This window comes from Clarias gariepinus, chromosome 17, assembly GCF_024256425.1.
Source record: "Clarias gariepinus isolate MV-2021 ecotype Netherlands chromosome 17, CGAR_prim_01v2, whole genome shotgun sequence".
Lineage (NCBI taxonomy): Eukaryota > Metazoa > Chordata > Actinopteri > Siluriformes > Clariidae > Clarias > Clarias gariepinus.
The window spans coordinates 6,045,473-6,071,932 of NC_071116.1; the positions used below are offsets into that span (position 1 = coordinate 6,045,473).

General features: G+C 42.1%; 1 protein-coding gene across 2 annotated transcripts in view; it reads left to right on the forward strand.

Moving 5' to 3' along the window:
- Positions 1 to 26,460, forward strand: part of pdlim5b (PDZ and LIM domain 5b) — a 67,907-nt gene that overhangs the window by 21,841 nt on the left and 19,606 nt on the right. The window contains exons 3-5 of one of the 2 annotated variants that reach the window (XM_053516031.1): positions 5,504 to 5,655; positions 20,130 to 20,163; positions 22,294 to 22,856. In XM_053516031.1, the coding sequence (XP_053372006.1) occupies positions 5,504 to 5,655; positions 20,130 to 20,163; positions 22,294 to 22,856 (749 nt within the window). Of the gene's footprint in view, positions 1 to 5,503; positions 5,656 to 20,129; positions 20,164 to 22,293; positions 22,857 to 24,920; positions 24,938 to 26,460 lie in introns of both variants that reach the window. The other variant, XM_053516032.1, reaches the window with a different exon arrangement.

Genomic DNA, 26,460 nt, shown 5'->3' on the forward strand with positions numbered 1-26,460 from the left:
GACGGAATGAAATAAATATGGAGAAGTTAGGGAAGGGCTCATGATCCGAAGCATCTCACTTCATCTGTTAGACACGATGGAGGCGGTGCTCTGACATGGGCGTGTACGGCTCTACTTCGTGCTCGGATACTGTGACTGAACAGGGCTTCAAAATACAGGTGGATATTGAAACAAAAGAAAAAACAAACTATTTTTAATGCTCGACAATGAAATGTTGTTAAAGTGCCGAGACGGTCACCCGATGTCTAACTAATTGAGCTGCTTTATTACGTCCTGACGACAAAACCAATGGCATGTAGGCCTACGAACGTGCAGCGACTATAGGCAGCTGCAGTAAAGACCTGGAAAAGCATCTCAAGCAAGGAACTCGACATTTATTTATGTCCATGAGTTAAAGACAAAGGATTTGTCTGGATGCTTGTCCTGTTACTTTTGAGCATCTGGGAAAACATCGTAAAGGTGTCATTTCTAATAGTTAATGCAACATGATAGGACGTACTTTATTGTCCATAAGCAGAGTGGTTCAAAGTTCAGTTTAGTTTTTTTATTCTTGCCCTAATCTGTTGAGAAAGAAACCAAACACAGCTTGATTTAAAGCGAGTGTGACGCCGCTTTGGATCGGGTGAAAAAGAGCTCTTAATCGGTCTGCTATAATTTTTTATTTGTGCAATAATACTTATTTCATGTGGGTTTCATCATCGTAAACTGGTATGGCAGAGAAAAAGTTATGAAGAAAGAGTTTTTAAAAGTTTTCTCCCTTCCCTTAAAGTATAACTGTGTTGTTTAGGAAAAGTGCTGAGTCCTGCGTTTTAAGAGGACACGTTCTGATCAGTGACACCGATAAGCTGGGTTTGTTTAGGTCCTGGGTGTCCTGATGGACGATAAGGATTCGCTAGAGCGTACTCGGCGTGCTCTCTTAGTGCTAAGAAGTGGCGCGTGATGCAGCCTCGTTTCGTGATTAGACAGGGGGGCGGTGATGTGGCACGAAACATTCTCAGACAACTATAAAAGGAGAAGAAAACTGAGGTGCCTTACGAGTGGAACAACCCTCCATTAACATTTACTGCACCGCACAAAAGTAACACGCTAGGGCACGCCTCTCCACCGGCATGGTTTATGCACTGCGGTCAGCGTCTCCCGAGTGGAAAAAAGGGGCGAGGATCTCATCCATTCGGCCATTTTCCAGCTGCCAAACACATGTAATAAGAAGCGTTTGGTGGCTTTTATACCAAGTGAAACTGCATGTTTATGTCCTTGCTTTCCTTTGAGGTGGGACACAGTGCCGTGAAAAGTATTTACACACCAAATGAGGCAGGAAAAGGCTTCAAATTTCGGATCCTAAAATGGAAAATTTGTTTGCTTGGAATTTAACGAACGCTATATGGAAAATATTTCCTTGGAAAATCTGTGGATTAGTCTATTTTCGAAACGGCTTTGGATTTTTTTTTAAATGATGTAAAATGCATGAAGGTTTATATGATGTGATCCAAGACCGAGCTTTATAGTAAATCTAAAAACAGGACTCTCGGGAATCCTGACTGGCTGCATGCATGCGTGTGCATGTGTGTTTTTTCCATCTGCGGGAGGGTTCAGCTATTTCCCCTGACCTTGTGAATAGACCTTTTTTGCCGTAGGGTCTCCGGGGGCTGTTCGCACCTGCTCCACCCTTGTAGTCATGTTGTCAGAGTTAAACCTGTGACTCACGGCTTCTGGGCAAAAGTCTAATGAATAACTGCAGCGTCACGGGAGCTTCTTCAAAGTGTCCAACTCCTGACTCAAAGCCGTCTAGGGGGAAACGACATAAAAAACAACAAAAAAAAAACCCTGACAAGGCATATTTCACATGCTGGAGCTGGTCTTTCCTACCGAGTGCCTTCCTCTGAACTTTACCCTCCTCCTGTTGACCCTGCTGTTGACCCACGTCCCACAGAGCAAGCTGTAATACGTTCCTGGCCGGTGGACCGACCCTGATAACCAACGTGCTATAAATAAAGCTGTCCAGTGGCACCACTAAGGATCAGCTCGTCTCCGTTTATCAGTAGCTCCGCCTCCTGCTCTCTCGTTAGTGCCGAAATTAAGCTCCTGAGGTCTACCGCAGTTATATCACTCGGTGGGTTCAGCTCTGATAACTGCATTGTGTGCTACTTAGCTGCCTGAATGTAATCATGTCTTTACAAACCACGTGAAAATGGAACAAAACAAAGCACTTTGGAAGCACTTTTGCAGAAGCCCTGGAACAATAACTCTCTCTCTCTCTCTCTCTCTCTCTCTTTCTTTCTCGCTCTTTCGCTCTCTCCTGTCTACTTCCTTTTTCACTTTTTTTCCTCTGTAGTTGAAAAGAGGTCACTGTAATCGAGCTTACCCTTTAGTACTTCCTTTATTCCCTTTAGATCCTTCTGCTTGGGAGTCAAAGGTTTGTTTTTAATCGACTTTGTCATTAAGTAAAGTGAGCCGTAAAAAAAATAAATCAAATAAAAAAATATATATTTTACTACGGCGTCGTACAGCGTGAATTATTATTATTATTGCATTTGGATTAAAAAGCCCAACATTTGTTTTGACTGGAATACATTACACCTATGGGATCGTCCTAAGAATTACACGTTTCTTCAACTGTATCTGTTCGTTTTATAGCTGCAAGTCAGGACGTGAGGAGAGAGAGAGAACAGTCGCTCTAGAGGATATGAATGAACAGGAACAGGCATCGGTTTACAAGATGTACGGATGCTTGCGTAAAGCCTCAAGGGAACACCTGGGCCCGGCTGAGTCAACCTGGTGTCGTGGTTTCAAAAGCGCTCTTCCTGTCCAAGATCCAGTCTCGCGCCGCAGACTCCAAGACCTGTGTTTCACCGGGAACGTGTGGGAAGTTGCGTACCGATCGAGCCAGAGCGATACAGTCAGGCTGTTTTATAATGGGAGCATGACGCAGGGACACTAGAGCCACTGTCTGAGAACATACCATACCGCCCGACAGTGCTGTAGATAAAGATATCACATAACGGCCTCGTTGTTTATTTTAACGCTTCGGATTTTTTATTCTTTCCATTACAGGACTTTGATTAGTGGTTATCCAACAGGCAAGCAGAAAAGTCTTTTTTTTTCTTTTTTTTTATGGCCTATTTTTTGGCATGATACAGGTGTGTTAATGCTGCTTTTTTTTTATCCTGGATTAAGTTATTCTACTATAAAGAAGGCATTTCAGTGGAAAATGTTTTATTCCACAGATTGTTTTTTTTCTTTCATGGCTGGGATCCAGAGTATACAAATAATTAAAGTGCCATTCTTTTAAAATAATTACTAGCAACAGTGTTGCTGTTCAGACAAGTCTAAAAAAGCCCTCTCTTTTCCACAAGCCAGTCTTTTTCTTTTTAAAAGGATGTGATGTGGGCCAGCAAACCTCTATAATATGTCGGCTGTATACAGTATGTACAGTAGCAGTCAGCAAATCAAGGGGAAAAAAAGTACTGCTGACCAGAAGGTTATAAATGACTACTAATGATTATCAACTATCAATAAATGACCAAGATTATCAATTATTCATCTCACCATGGAGGATTTAAAATAATACCTATAGCCCAGTAGCTCTCATCATGGCTAACCTATTTACTGTATGTTAAAGTGATGGATTACAAGTTCGTCAGTGGTGGGATACTGACTTTGGAGTACTGTGGAAAAGTCTTCAGCCACCCCTAATTTCTTAATATTAAAGAAACTGGAACAAATGTTTTACAGCGACAGGCTGCAAAGTGGGTTAAAGATACGGTTTAAAAATCATTCGTTTATGTAACTTCCTCAGCAGCAACCTCATTTCCCCTCTCGTCTGTTCCAACCATTCAGCACCAGCAGGACACTAATCACCCGCCTGATCATCTGTCATCATCTGCACCTGTTTCTCACTGCTTCATGCATTTAGTTAGAATTTTTTTTAATCCTTAAATGATTCATAGGTGACTGTGTGGCTTAACAAACATTCCTTTCGGTCTGCTCAGGTGCTGGGACTGGACTGAAAATAAGAGCCAAAAAAAAAAAAAAGGCTTTTAGGAAGCCTGGAGAACTATTACTCATGACTACACAAATAAATTTGGTGTTTTGGAAGCGAAATATGAAGAAACGCACACCGTGCTGGAGCTTGCATAATAGTCTCATTTGTTGGTGTAGATTCTCAGTCATCCAGATGAAGTTGTCTGGAAGTTGAGTCATCTGTCACCTGGACTTTATTCGTTGGTTTTATTACTTATCCAGGTAGCTCCTTTAAGTCTAAGACGGGTTGATTAGGGACCCGTAACTCTTCACACCATCATTCTCAGCTTGTCGGTCGTCCATCAGTGACCCTCTACAGGTTAATAATGACCCATGGAGGATATACAGTATTGGGAATCCCCTCCTAAAGCCTTCCTAAACTGAAGACGCTACTTGGATGAAGTTTCAAACTAGCACAAAGAAGTTTAGTCGACACGACTCGACTTGTAGATATATATTTTTTTCATATTTTTCCACACTTTTTGATGATTTCAGATATTCAGACTAATTGTAATATTACACAAAGATAAGCTGAGTAAATACAGAATGCAGATGATTTAATTCATAAATTTATTTATAAGTAAATAAATTTCACTTGCCACGCCCAGGCCTGATTTACTGCCAGACCTGTTGAGTCAAGAAAAGACTTAAGTAGGACCTTAAGAGATTTAGGAACAGATGAGAACGATCGTAACTGACATGTATCAGTCTGAAAGGCCATTTCCAGGTCGTTTGTGAACCTTTTTCTTACTGTACAAGTTTTGGACAGGAGTCTTTGGTCTTTAGACTTTGTGTTAAGTAACTCCGCTCCACCAGTGACCAGTGCCGAGAGGTCGCCTACTGTAAAGCTAACAAGGCAAAGGATCATCATCTCCAGTGAAGTATAATATAATTAGGTGTCAGGTCTCGTCTGATGAAGCCACCAGCTCTGTAGCACACTAAAGCCCTGAACATTGAGATGCACAGGAAAATTTACACCCTAATAAATTCCAGCTGTAATTCTTCTCTTCTTCCTGGTAGTATTTCATCTCGACACACACACACACACACACACACAAGTGGACATTGGAATTTGTAAACAGCGTGTGGGGTTATTTTTTTTTCCATCACAGCAACCGTATAATTATTAACTATCTATAACATGTTTTTGTTCTTATCTCAGAGACCACTATTGTGGCTTCCAAATGGAAACGGCTCCTGCTGTGTTTTTCTGAGGCTATTTTTAAGCTAACCGTTGAGTGATGGAAGTAAAAAAAAAAAAAACACAAGTGCCTTCCATTGAAAGCCGTGTGCTTGTTCAGCTTAGACAAATGACTCGTCTGCTTCACTCTGCAGCATGAACACATGTCCAAATTCACGTTACCCTTGAGTGAGGTGGGTGTGTGGGTGGGGGGCGGGGCAACGCAACGACGTCGCTGTTCGTCTCTCATCTCTCTGCGTGTGTTTTTTTTCTTTCTTTCTTTCTTTCTTTCTTTCCCTGCAGTTGACTGATGGAGGAAAAGCAGCCAAAGCGAAGGTCAGCGTAGGAGACGTGGTGCTGTCCATCGACGGCATCGCCACAGACACCATGACTCACCTGGAGGCTCAGAACAAGATCAAAGCCTGCACGGGCAACTTGAGCCTCACCCTGCAGAGGTACAAGCACGCATGAGTAACAGTATATACAGTCAAAAGTATTGGCGCCACTTGGTTAAGTTGGGTTTATAAAAACTCTTTGAAGTTATAATACATGTTTTATCTAAATGCACAAAAAAAAACAAAAAAGCAAAAACAAAAACAACCAATGATTGCAGAATCAAAATGTCTGGAGCTAAATAGCCGCTTCTGGCTTAACAAGCGTTATTATAGGGTGTGTCCCTATAAGAGTCCGTCATGATAAGATAAATTAAAATATATATTTTTTTATTTTTTTTTAATATAATATTATATTTTATTATTATTATTATTTTATGCAATTTAATATTAATAAAATGTATATATTCTTTTTTTTTTTTCCTCTTACAAGCTTTTTTTAAGGAGTATTATCAGGCCTCGTTCTTCAGTATTCAGATCCATCATGGTGGACCCTCGAGAACACTCCCTTAGAGACCGACATGCATTTGTTTTTATAATAAATTAACTTCAGGGAAAGGTTAGCTTTCCATCATGTTTTTTTTTTAATGCGAGATAAAACCCTTTAACTCAGAAGAATTTTTCATAACATCCTTTTTGACCCATCTTTACTGCGGGTGCCAATAATTCCTGCTCTGACACAGTAGACACAACCACACATGCTGAATGTTTCCTGTAGTTCCAGAAATCCTTTTTTGGCCGAAAATCAGTTGATTAGTGCAAACATAAATTTTTTTTAAATCAATTTAAAATATTGTTTAAATGTGCCTTAAAGCCTAAATACCGTGAATTTATCTTGATACGAGGTTTTTGTCGCATCACCCCGGTCCGACTCGTTTATTGCATTAATTTCAGGACGCTCATGTCAGGAATATTCCCCATAACGAAGATAAGATCAGTAATTGTGGGAATATGATGGCTGTGCAGCGGGCGGTGGAAAGAGTTGTTTAGTTAACAGAGCGGGTCTCCGCCGTGCCTTTCCCTCGGAGGGCCTCTTTCCCGGGCACGCAGGATGTAATGCAATCATGATGTTTGGATTTCTCTCTCTCTCTCTCTCTCTCTCTCTCTCTCTCTCCTTTGTTTCATCCTGGTCTTATTCTTTTAAAAGCGCTCATCAAAGCTGCTGGCTTCACCGAGTCAGGTGCTGTGAGACGATATGATTTTTTTTTTTTTTTTTTGCAACATGATCAGTCACTCGTTATCCAGTCAGACAATCAAGCAGCAGCAGTGCAGCACATTAAATACAATCAAATACAGATACAGGATTTAAGTCTGAAACGCTTTTTTGAAATCGAAATGGAACAGAAGGGAAAAGGATCCAAAAGAAATGTATCTAGTTAAACGGTGGTTCAGCTGGCGGAATCGTATCGTTCATGAGAAGCCGGGTTGATCCAAACGAACATGAAGGCAAGAGATGTGACGAGAGATGTGGTAAATCCTGCATCACCACACTGACTCCACAATGTTTTTCTTTTAAAAGTCGTAATGTTCGCATTTGAGCAGGTGAAATGTTGCAGTTCCTCTATAATCCTGCAGGTGGCGTGCTCTTAGCTATTCACACACTGGCATCCTGTGTGGTAGGAGCGAATTATTAGCAAATTATTTTAATAATTATTACAGAAAGTTTGTTTAGAATCGTAACAAAATAAAAAACATAAAAAAAAAGGAATTTTGCGATTTTGTGTTACGATTTTATATATATTTAAAATCTTCATAATAATAATAATATATATTTAATATTTATCAAATTGTAATTATAGAATTCGACATACAGATCGAATTGACACCTTAGTATGAATGTGTGTGTGTGTAGGTCAGCCAAAAAAATGTATACACACTTCAGGTGAATACATATATACAAAAATATTATGATGTACATAATATTAATAATATCATCATCATATCATCATAATATTACCATATATATCAATATATAACGTATAACAGTACATTTAGTATTAAAATATTTATATACGTTTTTCTTTCCTGAATACATTTTTTTGGGGTGACTGTGTGCGTGTGTGTGTATGTGTGCGTGTGTGTGTATGTGTGCGTGTGTGTGTATGTGTGTGTGTGTACATTTCCACATAAACTTATAATAAATAATTTGCTTGTACAACACAGGATGCTGCGCTGTCTTGGCAATGTGTAAATAGCTAAAAAGACACCACCTGCAGGATCATAGAGGAACTGCAACATTTCACCCACTCAAATATGAAAATATGTATTAATAAAAAAAAAGTTGTGAGAGTCATTTTTTTCTCATCTCTACTTAAAAAAAGTCAAACCTTGGCCCTAATACAGAAGACAAGTGGGTTTAGAAAAAACGCAGAGGCTCATATTCTAGAGTTATGGGCTTTTGGAAAGGAAATTGAGACAAAGAGGAATGCGGCGCAATAACTCTGGAATGTCTCATTAAATGCTCTTAATGCGTTTTTATAGCTGTCGAGCATTTGTCAAACAATCTGCGAAAACCATCAATCCTGCCGCACTATCGACCGAATATCAGCTCGGCCTTCCAACACGTCGTGGGTTTATTATTAAAATAACATTACGTTTAGAAGAGCGGAGAGCTTGCTCACGGGTCCCTGAGAGCTGCTTTCAGTGGCGTTAGGAAAGCATTAGAAATCGTCCAGAACACAGCTGCTCGGGGGCCGTCGACACGATTATTCATAAGTCCTTAATAAACAGTCTGACTACTGACTGGCTGTCGGGCGCTCGCGTGCACCGAGACGTGCCGTAGCCTTTTTATAGCGCGGAGGATTTGTGAGTCGCTAGTACGAGGGGTGTAATGCGGCATACAATACGAATAGCATAAAACCCAGTATAAATCATCATGTTTCTGCGCTTTTCTTCTCATGCGTCAGTGCTTAGGAAGTGAATAGATACAAATCTGTCATCTGGTACCGAGGCCTTGTTAAGCCAAGCACCGTAAATCTCCATTTAATGGGAGTTTTTTTTTAAAGAAGGAAAAGTGGCATTTAATCTCACGGAGCGGAGCGTAAACCTTCAACCTGACACAGATGCTTGTAATCTCCAGGATGGAATATAAGCAGGAAAATTAGCCACATTGAGGCTTTTGCCTTGCTTACTTTTTAGAGGTCTTGGTCAGCCAGACAAACTAACCATCAGAAGAGTTCTTATGGTCATGGGTTCTCATGCAAACACACAGACACAAAATCCCCCCGAATGCATTTCTGAGAGCTGAGCCGTTAAAACCATTGCACCGTGTTGAAGCAATATTAATGCGTCCTCTCGATTGTGTGAAATGAGTTAAACAGACTCCCGTCTGTCTCTGGAGTTCGTCTCCCACCTCTGAAAAACCAAAATTTGTACCTGCTTTTGTCAACTCAGCAATGCCGCGGGGTCACAAACGAATTCTTCCACTGGTTCAGACCACAAACGCTTCACTTTCTTGGTTTTTTTTTTGTGTGTTTTTTAAAAATGTTTTTCTTTCTACCGACTCAATATTCCCAGGTTTGCTTGAGGTTTGTTTGGTGCTATGTCGTTAGCCGCAAGGTTCTTCCTGTTTAGGATCTGGATTTATGGTCCTTCTGTCAGCTTCACGTTCACGTCTTCGGGTGGTGGGATTTCAGTGTACACGGTGCTGATTTTAAACTTGTGCCGAATAGCTTTGAGGAGGGTGTGAAACCATGCTGCTGGATTTTTGACTTCAGGGAAAATCATAAAAAAAAGAAAAAATTCACCTTTAAACGTGCTTTCGGATTTATTTACAATTAGAAGAAGAGAACCAGGACAGGAGGAAGCACCAAAGCGCCGCCGCATCGCCCTTTCAGGTAGACATGAAGCAAAGACTAACGCTGACTCGGAAGTTGAAACGACGCCAGTTTTAGCTGTCATACATTTCCATGCATCTCCATGTTCATCTTGTATTAGCAAGAATCTAACAAGCTGACAGTGAAGATTAATGTACATTTTCTTATCTTCACTCTTCACACGTTTAACTAGAGGATTTGCCAGAAGTATGTTTGGCTGACCGAGCTTGAGGGAATGCTGAAACACAGAGTATAACTCGTTCACGGGAAAAGATGCGCTTCTTTAATATTCATGCTCCGTCTGGTCATGTTGATTTGGTTTTCCAACACCACTGTGTGTAAATTATTGATAATAAACCGAGAGGGGGAAAAAAAAAGGGTGACTTGGGTTTTTTAAAGGCCTTTCCAGATATCAGTAATAAAATGATTTATTCTGGTCATTCGGGACGGATTGTTCCTTTTAAAAGGCCAGCCGCATCTCCGAGCTGCATTTAAAAATCACAAATCCTGACGTGTAGGTTTTAAGAGAAAGAGCAAAGCAGTTCAAAGTGAGCATTTCGGGCCTTTTTACGACGTAGAGGAAAACCAGCGTGACCACATCGCTCTGGAGCTGGAGCTCGTCTCTGTACATGAACTCGCTCCCTCTCCTGGCCCCGGGCTGCGCTCCTGCTCCTGCTCCTGCTCCTGTTCTTGCTCTGAGTCTCTTCGTTTGCTTTTCTCCATGGCTGGATGATCTACACAGCGTGCGTCTATTAAATGAGCCGGAAGACCTGTTTGTCTTTCTGGGATTGATGTTTGTACTCTGCTCTGGGAGTCACTGAAAGGTCAGCACGTCTAACTCGGGCCATTTCGTCAGATCGTGCCTGTCTACTTAGTATTTTTAAACATCAAACATAAGCAGGAAAGCGCAGGAATCGCATTTTAAACCCAACAACCGCTAACGAGCCCTCTGGTGCTCTATTGCCCCCGGGGGTATAAATGTGAGCCGCACTGGACCGTTCCATCAGGCCACCAAGACCTGTAACCATGGAGGCCAAAGTCTTGTATTAATAAGCAGAGTTTATGATGTGATAGCGGTTTCGTATCCAAGAAACGGTCCTCATTTGGCCGGCGTTTGTGTTTTCAAATCGAGCTCTAAAAATTCATCCTTTCTTGTTGACATAATGAAGTAAATCATCCATCAATATGTTTAGCAACTCAGTCCTCACATGTACAGCTCAGGCCAGAAGTAGAAATCATTAACATGGTATTTTACAGAGTAGAGCTTTATGGAAAAAAAAAAGAAAGAAAAAAGAAACTTAGCAAATTGCCTGCCTGCCAAAACAACTTTGCAGACGTTTGTAGTAAGTAAGTAATCGTATATGTCGTTCCTAAAAGCCAGAGAGAGTGCTGCCAGTCAGCTTCTGTCGTACGCAATGGGAAAAATGGCACTTTTCAGGATCAACAAACACGTTATTATTTGTCGAATGGATTTGGAAACTTGGAGACTCGTCTTATATTCTATAGGGCAAACAGGGCCAAGTCTTTTTCATAGATCCCCTGTCTTACCAAATCATCATTTCAAGACGTTCAAAATTCCTTTAAATCTAAATACTGGGATTTCGACTTCTCACGAATCGCTGCCGGAGACAAATTGCAAGCGACTTCCATCAAAAGCAGTTAAACCGTAAAAAGACGAAATGTTCCAAAAAATCATATTCGTTTTCGTCACGTTTTTCTCTTTAAACAGACAGCTTCAATCCTCGTCTCTAGTTCTACTCTCTTTTAAAAATTGACAAAGACTCTTAAATGCTAAATTTACATTTTCCGTCGCACTCTTTCCTCGCAGGACAACTCTGATTATTCAAAAGCAGAATCCTGCACAAGAGCGATTGTGTTCTACACACTCGTCAAGTCCCAACAGGCGTTCGTGTCTAAATAAGTCTGTAGTGTTTCATCGAATTAACATTTTGTTCTTTGCTTTCTGCATAGCAATGATGCACTTGAATTTTTCGAAACAGTCCTTGTGCTATATTTTATCAATATAAAGTCTCCTGGACATTTGCTACGTTCACCTTAAACCTGGCTTATCAGTTGTTGCTTCTAAGTTTTTTAATTTTTTATTTATTACATCGCGTATATGCAGAAGAAAAACCTGACACATCAGCGTTCATGGATGATCCCCGCATGACGGATGAGGCACCAGCAAATTTCTGTGGGATGGTTTGATGAGCCTGACAGGATGATATAATTCATCTGCGAAATCCTGAACATCAAGGACCCCTGCTTTCAGAGTGAAAAGAGGCATAACCATCTATTAGAATAAAATGACATGGAACAGTTTTTCTTCTCTGGAGGTTATTATACAGTACAAGGCTGTGCCTCACATACTTTCTAAAGGATTTTGGTTTACTTTTAAAAAGTACGAAAACTGTACTGCACCAACATGTGGCTTGTTGCAAAGCTGTTACTGGTCCTGAAACTTTGAGATTGTGACACGGAAAAAAAATAAAAATCCAATCATATAAGTTATTGATTATAATTGACAAGCAGCCCACATTCAGAGTCCATTTGATACACTTTCCAAACCCTCTCCAGCATGCCTGGAATACTCAGCAAGCACAAAAACTAGCATCTGTGTCCTTGGCACGCTTTTCGATTTTCTGTTCCAACTTTCTGCAGACTAGAGCTGCATAAAAAAAGACTGTGCATTCTCATCGATTCCTTTATCTAGGAGGTTATTGGTAACCGGCTGATCATGTTTTATGGAATCTTTAAGGCTGAAGGTGAGCATGGAGGAATCTGTACCAGTGATTGCACCGATTTTTTCCTTTGTTAAATTTTTTCACTGTTATTTGCGTGTGTGTGTTATTGATCTCAGGGCTGCGCGTACACATGGCAATATCTCCCGGGTAAAATAACACAAACCACATGGACTTGGTGGATAGAAGTCTGTTTGTGATCAAATAGAAAACTCTCATCCTACTTGAAGAGTATCTCTAAAGGAGTTTGAGAGATCAATAAGTCAGATAGAGGAACCTCGGACATCCCGAGAGTGATGTGCAAGGGGTTTGTTGGAAATCCAGCACTGCTCATCGCCCTGAGAACACCATTCCCACTTTGCTTCTCTGATTAATGACTTTTCTACATGGCCGCTGACGGTTGGTGGACGGCGTTGTCTAGATAAATCTTTGCATTTTGTAATAATGTATTTTATGTTGCTCCAAAGGATGTTCAAAGTGTATAATTTTTCAAAACCCTTTGAAACTCCAGAACTCTTCAAAGGCTTATTTTGGTCACTCTTAATGCCATATGTCTAGTTACAAATGGGATTTTAAATCTATTTTTTGTCCCTAATTTTAAATAAATCAAACAAACCTAATTTACTACCAGCCACTTATTTGGTATCCAATTTCACCCGTCACCAGAAAGCTCCCACACCAAGGCCACCACCAGTCAGGGAGGTCTGCAGCACAACCATGTGACACTCATGCACTATTGGCGGGAGCATAAGACACTTGGAGGACAGCGCTGTCCGTTCCTTCCGCTTGCATGAGCTCACAGACACCCATGATTGGCTGTAGAGTCGTGATTGATGAGAGAGTTCGTCAATCAGCTCTCTCTAGGCTCCCGGCTATGAGAGGCTACAGCATCACCCGGGAATCGAACTAGCGATCTCCGGATTATAGAGCAAGGACCTTGCCTCTCCGCCACTCAGGGGGTCAAAATGATTCCTTCTTATGGTAGCTGAATTGCACCAGTGTTGATTTACGAGAACAGGCATTTTATTTTATTGCAATGACTATTTTTTTAATTTGTAAATAATTTTGCAACTTTCCTACGCAAGTTCATAATTGCGCATTTCATAAAATAGTCAGAAAAGTACCTTTTAGTACCAGGTTTCAACACGGCAAAATGTTGAGTAACTCAACAGGGGCAAATACTTGTGCAACCCACTGTGATTTAGCTGAAGTTCAGTCTTGCCAATTTCATCAAGCCCTTCTGCTTCTGCTTTTTTTCCTCTCCCTATTTCAATCTGCAGGCTTTCCATCCTTTTAGTGGCAGGAAATATATATAATTTACAGTAGAGCTGGAACTTAAAACACTTCTTTATAGGCTGCATAAAAGGTAACGGTTCCAAGCTGATGTCTCTGAATATCTCCTCCGGCTTTACAGCTCCTTAGCCCTAACGTTTAAAGGCGAGCTCGTGAGATCTGGGAGAGCCATTACGAAACATCTGCTAGTCTTTGAATTGTGTGTGTGAGAGGGATGTGGGGGCGTGTGGAAGGAAACAAGCTGACTGGAATCACTGGCAGCGTGCTTCTAATCAGATTTCTGCAGCGCTGAACCGATAACCTTGGGGTGGGATATCAATGTCAAAAATGGCGGGAGCTGAACAAACATTTCGCAAGGATCTGCCCGCAGGAGCAGACGGCCCAGAACACAAACAATGCGGCGCTACTCTGAGGTTAAACAGGAGTCTAATTGTGTGTGTGTGTGTGTGTGTGTGTTGGGGCTGTGTGAGATGACTCGATATAATACACAACATAGTATACATGTAAAAGTTTAAAAGCCATTACAGTACAAGTGAAACGTCCTCGAGTTTACCGTGGTTCAGTGTAATCTACTGTACTATGCTGCAGTACGATGCCGTTCACATGATTCAGTTTTGTGCAACGAGATTTTGTGCAATCGCTGAGACTGACAGGCACGGCCTAGGAATATATCTATATTTAAAACTGCAAGTTTCTTGCATTGCTAAACTAGTAAAGACGGCGCTTATGCCCCCTATGCTGGGTCTAGGAATCACAGAGACACCACGCCTTATCAACTGGTACTGACAGGCCCGAGTCATTCCTCCCTTCCTGAGCTTGGCAACCACATGGGCCACACCTCTTTTACTGGTGCCAGCAGGCACGGACACGCCTCTTCTTTCACTCACTGGCACTGAGGCATGCCTACTTCACGGGGACGAACAAACTACCTATATCTACACAGACAGGATCAGGCCATAGCCTTTTTCTTGGGGGGAAAAAACAGGCCTCAGACTGACAGGCGAAGAGGTGACACATGATTTATTTAGTCTAGCAGGGACCGTTGCCATATTTCTTTACTCAGACTGGCAGGCAGAAAGGCCATAGCTTAGACTTACAGACACATGGGCCCTGCCTTTTTTGCATAGACCGGCAGGTATAAAAGCCATAGCGTAGCCTAAGACACATGGACCATAAAGACTTTACTTAGACTGGCAGGTGTAAAGACCACAACTTAGACTTACAATGCAGAGAGACCATACCTACTTTACACAGACTGGTATGCATAAATATCACAGCGTAGCCTTACACACATGGACCATAACTTCTTTAACTCAGACTGGCAGGCATAAAGGCCACAGCTTGGACAAAGTGGCACAAAGCCGATGTCTTCTTTACTCAGACTGGCAGGTATGAAAGCCAGTGTAGCCTTACACACATGGACCATAACGTCTTTAACTCAGACTGGGAGGCATAAAGGCCACAAACTAGACTTGCAGGCAGAGAGACCATACCTACTTTACCTAAACTGGCAGGGATAAAGGCCACAGCATAGACTAAGACACATGGACCGTAACTTCTTTACTTAGGCTGGCAGGCACAAAGGCCACAAACAAGACTTGCAGGCAGAGAGAGCATACTTGCATTACACAGACTGGTTGGCATAAAGGCCACAGCTTGGATATATTGGCACAAAGCCGATGTCGTCTTTAGGCAGACTGGCAGGTATAAAAGCCACAGGGTAGACTTAGACACTGACCACAATTTCTGTGTTAAAGAACAGAACTTAGACTTACAGGCAGAGAGACCATACCTACTTTATTTAGACTGGCAGGCATTAGGGCTACAGCATAGGCTTGGACACAAGGACCGTAGCTCTACTTAACTTAAACTGGCAAACCCAAAGGCTACAGACTAGACTTACAAGCAGAGACAGCATACCTACTTTACACAGACTGGCAGGCATAGAGGCCACAGCTTAGACTTGTAGGCACAGACCCGATGTCTTCTTTACTCAGACTGGCAGGTATAAAAAAGCCACACGGTAGATTCATGGACCTGGCTACTTAACTCAGACTGGCACACCCAAAGGCCACGAACTAGACCTACAGTATAGGCATACCTACTTTACACAGACTGGCAGGCATAAAGGCCACAGCTTAGGCCTATAGGCACAGAGTCAATGTTTATATAAGCTTATAAAAGCCACAGGGTAGATTTGGACACATGCACCATAACCTTTTTTACTCGGACTGGAAGGTGTAAAGACCGCAGTAGACTTACAGGCACATGAGCCATGCCTTCTTTATATAAACTGGCAGGCACAAAAGTCACAACTTAGATCTACAGTATAGACAGAGAGACTATACCTATTTCACTCAAACTGGCAGGCATAAAGACTACATCTTAGATTTACAGGCACTTGGGCCATTCCTTGTTTATTCTGATTGGCAGGCAGAGAGGCCCCACATTCTTTACTTAGACTGGCAGGCACAGAGGCCACATCTTCTGTCACTGGGACAAATAAACCCTGAGGCCACTCCACCTTTGCTAGGATTAGCAAACTCATAATCCATGGCCTGTTTACTCCGCCCAAGGCACGTGTATTCATTTAAGAATGACGGCATCCCTCAGAATCCTAATGCATGACTCTGAATTATATATTTTAAGACCTCAGCTTGTGTGTGGTTTTAGCACTTTCTTTCTTCAAATTCAATTGTATTAGTGGCTTACAGTATGTGATCACTCTAGTTCATGTGTCAGTGCTGACCTTTTGGAGGCCTGTCTCTGACTTAGCATACTGAGAGAAAGACAGAGGACAGAACCAGAGTGACTGAATAAGAGCGTGTGCGAGAGTGTACACAGTCTGACCGCACTCCACGCTACTGTGGCAGTCCTGTGATTTTGACCAGAGGCCTGGCTGCAGATCTGTTACCAAAGAAACCAGATCCCCGTCCCATCAGTCTCCCTCTGGTTTGTGTTACGCTCGTCTGCTTTTCCCCAGAAGCGCTGTGAAGAGTGTCTCGTGTCTTCGACGCAAAGCTTTTTGAGCTGCTGAGCTTCGCTGCTGCCGATCCAGAGTGCAAGTGTGTCCCTCCTGACAGGTTGTGACTGTGTGTGTGGTTGTAAATGTTGAGTGAACGCTCGAGCTGTTCTGTGGCTGAGCCAAAGCACGGACTGACTATCGTCTAGCTGGATGTTAAATTCTTTTGAACGTAAGGAGAAAAGAGCATCACTTTCCAGACGGAGTAACCCCTCGCCCAGCTCTCAAGTGCCTTCGTGTGTGTGTGTGTGTGTGTGTGTGTGTGTGTGAGAGAGAGAGAGAGAGTGGAGAATAAATGGGCACACGGTGCTGAGTGATAGGAGTGTGGGTTGATGCTACCACTTAGGCTCGTGCCATGTTGCTCTTGGCTCAGGCTGTGTGGAAACGTCGATGCCGCTCCTACATTCCAGCGATCCCCTTCTTGGTTTCTCACACCCGCAGGCACATGGGACGATTCGCCGTTGTGTGTCTGGGAAAAGCAGGATCTCGATGGAAATGTCGCTGCACTTTTTGACTCTGGTGATTTATTTTGCTGACTTTCCTCTTTACAGCACATGTTCACAGTGCCGAGGATCCGGATCAGAAGACATACAGTATTTCACAACAGAGCTTTGGCACACTTATGCTGTATATGGCTTCGACTCGTATTGACCGCAGGCCAAATAATGTCTGGACTGAAACCTTGCATTCCGAAAGAACTACCAAGAAGGAATTCCTCACCGGAATAGATCTCATATGTGTACAGTGTAGTGTAGGGATGTAAAACGACTCGATCTGGGTGCCCTTGTCTTTTGAAGCATCTTAGATCATAGATGATCTTAGATATATACATATATACTGACTGTATCAGCCCGGTCTCCGGATCTGAACCCTATTGAGCTGTTTGTGGGAGCAGCCTGATCGTGTGGTACGGAGGAGGACTCTCTCATCAGGCCAATCCATCTTGTGGGAGATGCTCCAGGAAGCACGGGGTGAAATCTCCTCAGATTATCTTGAGAAATTGACAGTAGAACGTCTGCCAGACTGTAATTGCTGTAATTTGATGAAGGCAAAGTTTGAGGAACAACATTCATAATTTCCATCCAAATCATTATTTCTAACTCTGACAATGTCAGCACGTCTTGTTCTTTGGGTATATTTTCTGTTCAGACTTTTTCCTTGAAAAACAATCAAATTTCTAAATGTTCCCAAACTTTTAAGCATTTGCATTTACATTTAGGCATTTGGCAGACGCTCTTATCCAGAGCGACTTACATTTTTATCTCATTATACACCTGAGCAGTTGAGAGTTAAGGGCCGTGCTCAAGGGCCCAACAGTGGCAACTCGGTGGTTGTGGGGTTTAAACCTGGGATCTTCCGAACCGTAGTCCAATGCCTTAAACACTGAGCTACACCTGACCCCTAGAGTCTAAGCGGTAGTGTATATAAGTACAGTAACATAAGACAGTAACAGTACACTCTGCATGAATTACCAAATACTCAAATGCACAGTTTGTTGTCTGAAAACCTCCCCTGTTGACACACACATTTTATAATCGTTCATTGACCGATGTTGTGTTGCCGGTGCAAGTCTGAAGTAAACAGGAGCAGGAGCACGAGAGGGAACTGTCAATCAAGGGCAGATTTTTTAAAAGGGTGGGCAAATACACCATACCCGAGTGAGGGGGGGGGGTATCGATATATTTGGCCAGCTCACCCAGGTACAGTATGTTCGATGTATGGGTAAACACTACAGCTATTGATGGACTTGTCCTACATACACACATCAGTCTTTTTCTCCTTGATGGTATCAAATACCACCAGAAATCGTTGGATGTTTCTATCCAAAAAACTGTTTATATGTTGGGGTTGACTGGAGTCCTGGATACACAGCATGTGAGCATGCACTCGGATACTCTGCGCTCAGCAAGCAGCTGTCTGTTATGCAAACACACACAATCTTTCTCATACACACACACAGACGGAGCAGTCTCACTTCTGAGCGCGCTGTCAAAACAGGCTGTCCGGAAAACATCAGAACCCAGATCGGAGCAGATGTTCCTCAGGACCACCATGACCGGACCGCAGGGAGTGTGGGAAGTGTGAAAGAGCGCTCACCTGAGATTCAGCCTCGTTCGGCTGTCGTCTTTTGTTACGCTGCCTTCTGTTTCTTGCGGCCAGGCCTGTTTAAGCGCAGCAGTATGGCGCTCTTTGTACGACGCTTGGCTGACTTCCTTTTCCCAACAGACAGCTTTAGAGTTTTCATTGTGGCTTTTTCCTCTTGTCCTTATAATGAGGTGAAGTCTGGTTATAAAAAAGAGGACTGTTTAGTGACCTAGCGCCAGCCCTGTAAAAAAAAAACTCCCCTCGTTTTCCTTTCCTAATATGGAAGAGTCTGCGGGTGAAGCAGGAACATATCCCCATGTTTCCAAGCAACGTTTTTTGCTAAGTGGTGTGAGGACAAGAGAAGACTGTTGTTGCCAGGAAGAAAGTTAAAAGATAGGCGTGGGATTTTATTTCGTACAGAGGATTTTATCAGTAGACGTTGTCTCAGAGCAGCATCGTAGGAATCTGATCGCAGTCTGAGGTCAGGTTATAAAAAAAAAAGAAAACGTGAGAGGAATCGAGCTATGAAGAACTTGTACTCGACTGCTGTATCTCTCTGACCAGATAGCCGAATTCTGTTTAAAAACAAAAAAGTTAAGTTAAGGGGTTTTAATTTTATGTTCTAACGAACAAGGCAGTTTAACAATGAGTTCATACGGAGGAGAAAGGGTTAAAGTAATAAAAAAAAGGAACGTCCGTGGGTGTCTAACAAACATCTATTATGGTATGCTGTGAGACGAATGCATTTTTCACTACAGCTTGTTTGTTCAGCGCTCTTTACAGCTGTGTCGCTGTTTAATAGCAAACACCCTGCTGCTAAAAAGATAAAAGCCCCAAACACACGTTACATGACAGCGTTAGTGTTTCTCATAAGCCGAGCTTAAATCAAAGAGCGTGCGGTATATTGACTCGGAGGAGGTCTGTAGGCAAACTCCAGAAGTTCAGACACTCCTTCAGTCGCCTGGTCTGTCTCAGATTGCGAGCGCTTTCTCTCAACACTTAGCAGGAAATGGCAAATGTCTTCAGTTCACCTGACTTTGATCACTGATACTCAGCCTTTGTGAGTTCCCTCTTATTCCTTTATATATCCAGCGCTCCCGCTGGATGCCGCCAGCTATACAGTACATGCGCTCAGTGCTGAAGCCAGTTTGTAATGTTACTCTGATTCCTCTCCTCTCCTGGCACTCGGTGCTTACCGTGGCATATACCGGTTTCACTTCAAAATCCTCAGCTGTTGTCAGTAGAGAACGATACATGCTTGGACTCGGAGTGGATGTTTTGCTCGGCTCTTATTTACAGCGTGTGTAATATGCCATGCAAGAAGGTCCGAGTGAGTTCAAGCCGCAGTTGATGTACAACTTTTCTTTTTCTAAGCCAGGCAGGAATGAATAGATTACTAGCACGCAAACAGTGTGGCGTTGTATACACAGCGCATTAGAATGTTTGCCTGAAAGCGAGCGGGCGTGTAGATCGATGCCTGTCACATCCAGCCTTGTATTGTTGTGTTTTCCTGGTAACCCGATGAAACGCCTGGAAAAAGGAAATCGATTCATTGTATGTTTTGTTTTTGTGTGTTTACAGAGCGTCCAGTGTTCCCAAAGCCAACGTTCCTAAGGTAAGCAAAATTGCTAAGTTGTGTATAATGTTTAAATCTAAAACTTGATTGATTGATTTTTTTTTTCTATTGTGTGGTTGATTGAGTGATTGTGACAGAGCATGACTGGTTCAGTACATACAGTAGTGTACAGCAGGGTCTGAAGGTCTGAGTTCATCTTCAACTACTGGATTTATTTCATCAGTTTTCAACGGCACTAGTTATTAGAGATGGAGGGGGAAGGGGGTCGATTCGGTTATATATCATGAGGATTTTTAAAAATGAAATCATTTAAAATTGAAAATAGATTTGAAAAACAAAATAGATTTTTTTTTTAAACAAATTGTACTTCATTTAACATAGTAAAATGTTGTTGTTACTACGGTGGGCGGGAAGTGCAAAATAAAATAAAAATACGAAAACAAATTAACAAATTAAAAAAACATAACAACATATCCAGAAACACAATACGAAATGAGAAAACACAGCGACAATTCAGTCGAACTGGAAAAGCTAAGTATAGGTTGTGAATTAAATTCTTACTGTTGAGGGGCGGCGTAACACACTCGGAGGACAGCGCTATCTGCTCCTTCCGCTTGCGTGAGGTCACAGACGCACCTGATTGGCTGTAGAGCCGTGATTAATGTGGGAGCACTAAGTACCTCTCATACCCCCTCTGAGAGAGCTCGGCCAATCAGCTTTCTCTAGACCTCCATCTGCGAGAGGTTACAGCATCACCTGGGAATCGTATTTTCATGCACAAAGCATTTAATCTTTTTATTTTTTTGACACGTGCAAAGTGATTTGTGAAGTGTTAAATCTGTTGAAATAATAACAAGTAGTTTGTTTTTCTCCAACTCTGTTTTTCTCTCACCTCTCTTCCAGTCGTTAGTTTTATTTTAACCTATTGCACCGCATAGCGTCTATGAGAGTCAAATGACAAAAGAATGAACGACTCACAAGAAGAGTCATTGAGAAAAAAATGCTCATTTCTGTTTCCTGTACATAACTTACGGAGGTTTTGCGATGATTGGCGCGCCCAGTAGAAAATGAACGAATCACTCTCCACGAATACTCATTCTTTTGAGTTACGTTACAGATTCATTTAAAAAGAATGAATCGTTCATGAACAACCCATCACTATTGATTACAAGAACTCTTGAAAAGTCTCATCTCCGATTGGTTCGATGCTTTACAACATATGAAACATGAGCGAGCCAATCGGAGCCACTTCGTCAACCAGAAAACCAGTGAATAAAATGAAACACGGGTGGGAGAAAGATGGATGTTGTTTTTAGGAACAAAAAGCTAAATTTTCGTCTAGGAAGTGCGTCACGTCACATGATGTTACCTTCACATGGGGCAAACATGCTCAGCTAGATCATATCAAGTGATTTGATCATATCGAGTGTTTACACGGCTAATATTTATGTCCTCAGGTGGTTACATATTTATCCCGACTGTTGGTGGAATGTTTAACACACCTAGTGATTATACAAAGGAGAGATGCAGCAAATGTTTATACAGGATAATAATAGAACACACACACACACACTAGGATAACAGCTCATCTTTTCTTTCATGCAAAGGGTGTTAATCGTCCTGTAGCTTTTAGCGATGTCAGTGCTGCTTCTCTCAGTGACGAGAAGGATTTAAACAGCGCCAGCACGACACACTACCCTGTCATCAAACAGTCCTGCGTAAATACTACTTCACATGCAGCGACATGTGCTGGAACACTCCTCCGCATAAATAATATCAGGTCAGAGGTGGGTAGAGGACAGCAGACCGTTTGCGGATAAGCTACAGTCATTGGTAGCGCCGCTAAATTACCTGTTACACAGAAACTTGTTTTACTTCGTAATGAACCCTGACGTTCAGATCCTCCTGTACAGTAGATGGCGCACTTTGCAGTTGTGCCTACGGCTTTACTGAGCTGTGATGGACGTCGTTCTAGTATAAAGCACTTGTTTTGCATATCAAGTCTAATAATGTAATATTCATGATTTCATTCATAATATCAAATTGTTTGATTTTGTTGAGGAAATAATAATAAATGCTGTATGCCAGTGATGATGCGAGCTCTGCTTTATCCTGCATGAGTTTGCCGTGATGTTTGCATGTTCTGCATGTGTTTTCTACCTCCAACAGAACGAACCACTTGAGATCGTGAAACCCGTGCCCATCAGCCACCCGCCCGCTCCTGCCCCTAGTGCCAGCCCCACAAACCCCTCGGCAAGTAGCGCCTACAACAAGACCGCCCGCCCGTTTGGAACCTCATCTAATTTCCGAGCCGTCAGTCCGTCCTCCACTCCTGCAGCACCCAAAGCCTCCATCCCTTCCGCCTCGTCAGCTTTCACCCCCGCTGCTCCGTCCCAGCAGCCTCCACCACCACAACCCGCACAGGGCCCACAGCCTCCCTTCCCGCTGGCCAGCAGCTCCTCCTCCACCTCCTCCTCCTCACGCACTGCCTCATCTCTCAAACCCAGCTCTGGTTACTCCCCCTTCTCTCACTCGTCCTCTTCTTCGTCATCTGGCTCGTCCTCGCCAGCCAGAGTGACGGGTCCCGCCCCCTCAGCCGCCCCTGCCGTCCCGCCGTCTTCGGTCTATAACACGCCGATCAACCTGTACTCCAATGAGAACGCGTGCGAGGTGGCGATGGGTCAGAGGCGCGGCCTGCTGGAGCAACAAGGTGCAGTGGAGAATCAGAACGGGTACGTGGAGGCCTTCGCCCCGAGTCCTGAATCAACTCCGTCACTCTTTCTTTACTTCCTTTCTTTCCTTTCTATTTCTTCAACCTTGTTCCGCTTCTGATTAGAGATTCTCTCGCTTTTCAAATCGACAAAAAAAAAAAAAAGTCCAAAACGAGACATGACCCTGTAACCCTTGACTGCTTCGATGAAATCGACTCGGCTGCAATTTTCTACGCAACCTAAGGATCAGTGCCACCCAGAAGCAAATATTATCTTAATTATAGACAATTGAGTGTTTTGTGCCTGAGCCATGGAGGTCAGAAACGCCTGGGTGGCACCGAACAAGTCTGAATTTGCGTGTATTTAAAGTCGAAGCTTTTTTTTTTTTTTATAGGACACACGCAAGCTCTTACAAGTCATTTGACTGACTTAAGAAAATATTTCGCATTTGCTTTAAGCAGTGAGTTAAGATAATTGAAAGATGAAGATAAAAAAAAAAACCTAATCCTTTTTTCTTTTTTTTCTTTTTTAAGTGTACACTGCAGGTTCAAAGGCTTTTTGCCTTGATGAATAATAAAAATAAATAAATGGAAAAAAATAATTAAATGTAATTATTTAAACGTATTTGTGTGGAACAACCCTCCCTCATTCTTGCTCTGGTGACTTTTGAAGTTCAGCAGGAAAAGGGAAGCTGGTCGATGCCCCTTTATGATTGTAGACATGAGAGGCTGTGCTCTTTGATTATCCTGGACATGCCTGTCTGTCTGTCTGGCTTTGCTTGTCTGCAGTCAGGCTGTACATCTTGTCTCAATCTGCAGGAGTGGGTGAGAAACCCAGTCGAGCGCTCGAGGCTTGCTAATGCTTGCCTTCATCTAATTGACGGAGTCTTCCGTGTCCTGTTTTCTTTTTTTTTTTTTGTGAGCGCCTACACTTGGCTGTAATTACCTCCAAGAACCTCGGCGATGAACGAAATCTGTCGGATCCTTTTTTGCGGCTGACGTTTAAGTGCCGAGTCGTGTACGGAGACAGAGAACGAAGAACAGCGATGACGCGTAGAGCAGCAGCAGATCCGCTCAGCGCAAGAAAACACGTTTGACGCAGAAAAAGTGTGTTTAAAGAAAAACAGACGTCCATCTGTGTGTGTGTGTGAGAGAGTTTGTGTATATAGAAACGTCACGGTGAGGTATGGACGAGGCGACACCAGTGTAGTTTTTCCTGAGGGACCTCAATTTGTCCCATTTCCACTGTGGCGTAAAAACAGCTGGGAAACACGGGCGTGTTTTTTATTTTTCTACTCGCCCCCTCTGACACTTCCCTCTTTACTCAGCGTATACAAACATGTACGACAGGGTGTACCAGGACATCTGTTGTTCATATGTGGACGCTAATGGTGCGGCATGGTGAGGTTAGGTGATGTGGGACAAACAATAGACATGGATGTGATGATCTCCAGCAGATCAATTTGTCCCAATGACAAATGACAGTGTTTTGTTTTGTTTTTTTTAACCGCGCCCTGTGTCTCTCATGGTTCCTCAGTGTACGTTCAAGGCGTCTACCTTGTCGTCTCATCATCGCACGGCGCTTTCCAGGAACATCTCCTTCCAAAGGCTTCCAGCTGCGTTTACTAAGTCGCCCAATTAGTGTTCAGGGAGGAGCCACGGTGGTGATGTTCGACTCGTGCAGCCTCTCACATTAAACTAATTCACCTCAGATGTTCCCAGAGCTGCCTTTGTACTGTAGTGTGTGTGTGTGTGTGTGTGTGTGGCAGCGCGGTTCTCCACAAGGCCTTGTTGCTGTTTTTTGCTTCCTTGTTCCCGTTTCAAACAATGTCTTTTTTTTGTTGTTGTTTTTTTTTTTAACCCTCGCACATGAAAAACAGATTCGAGTTAAAAGAATTAATGGAACATCTTTCGGTTCCTTTGTGCGATCTGGGAACATCCTGTATGCTCGGTTATGTGAAGTAAAAGCATGTGTGTGTGAGAGAGTGTATTAACTCGATCAGTTTGTGCATTCTCTTCCAACATCATACATCTTGTTCACATGTATGTCTTCTTCTTCTTTCTGCTCTTTTTTCCCCCCTTACAGGAGGAGCCAGTAACAAAGTCAGTGTTATGGCTATACTGGTATCTGTTTGTGCCTGTGTGTGTGTGTGTGAGATGTGTGACATCATCAACCGCTTCACCCCAGTTAACCCTCTAAGCATGATTGTACTTGTCTTGTCTTCAGCACAGTTCCCAACAGGAATTATTTCTCTTTATCATTCCTTCCATTATCTCATTTGCTTCCCGTGCGGTCATGGCTTTTAAAGTTTAGTTCAACATGTGCTCATGTCAATCCCTTTGCTCTGTCCCGTGTGTGTGTGTTTATTCAAGGCTTGCTATTTATTATAGTACACAATGTGTTATCACGGGTATTAATAGCGGAGCTGTTGAGCACCCTGACATTTCTCTCTGCATGTGAGGAGCGTGTGAAAGATCGAATGGAGCACCGTAGGAGAGAGACAACAGGCAGATCTGCATGCCATGCTGCCCTCTTGTGGTCCCTGGCACAATTCCACCTTCAAGCTTAAGCCTGGGTCGGGGTGGAGCTCATCACAGGGTCTGTTTAAAAAAAAAATAATAAAAAATAAGTAATATAAGGGTGGAGCTTATCACAGGGTCTGTTTAAAAAAGGAAATAAAATAAATAAGTAATATAGGGGTGGAGCTTATTACAGGGTCTGTTTAAAAAATAAATAAATAAATAAAAATAGGGAGGTGGAGCTTATCACAGGGTCTGTTTAAAAAAAGAAATAAAAATAAATAAGTAATAAAGAGATGGAGCTTATCACAGGGTCTGTTTAAAAATAAATAAATAAAAATAAATAAATAAATAAAAATAGGATGGTGGAGCTTATCACAAGGTCTGTAAATAAATTAAAAAAAATATGGGATGGAGCTTATCAAATTTTAAATGTTAAATAGTTTAGATTATCATAGGGTCTGTAAAAAATGTATAAAATAATCAAACTGTGTGGGGGTGGAAATTATTACAGGGCCTGTAAAAAATTAATAAATATATAAAAAAAGAAGGTGGAGCTCATCACAGGGTCTGTATAAAACCTAAATATTTTTTTACAAAAAAAAATAGGGGGTGGAGCTTATTACAGGGTCTGTTAATAAAAAAAAGTACACAAAAAATAAGGGGTGAAGCTTATGACAGGTTCCGTTTAAAAAAAGAAATAAAAATAAATAAGTAATAAAGAGATGGAGCTTATCACAGGGTCTGTAAATAAATAAATAAATAAATAAATAAATAAAAATTAAAAATGAATAAAAAAATAGGAAGGTGGAGCTTATCAAAAGGTCTGTAAATAAAAAAATATATATATATGGGATGGAGCTTATCATATTTTAAATATGTTAAATAATTTAGATTATCATAGGGTCTGTAAAAAATTTATTTAAAAAATTATTGGAAATTATTACAGGGCCTGTTAAAAAAAAATATATATATATATATATATATATATAAATATAAAAAAATAAGAGGGTGTAGCTTATCACAGGGTCTGTAAAAAATATGGGTGGAGCTTATCAGGATCTGTTTAAAAATATAAATGGGGGTGGAGCTCATCATAGGGACGT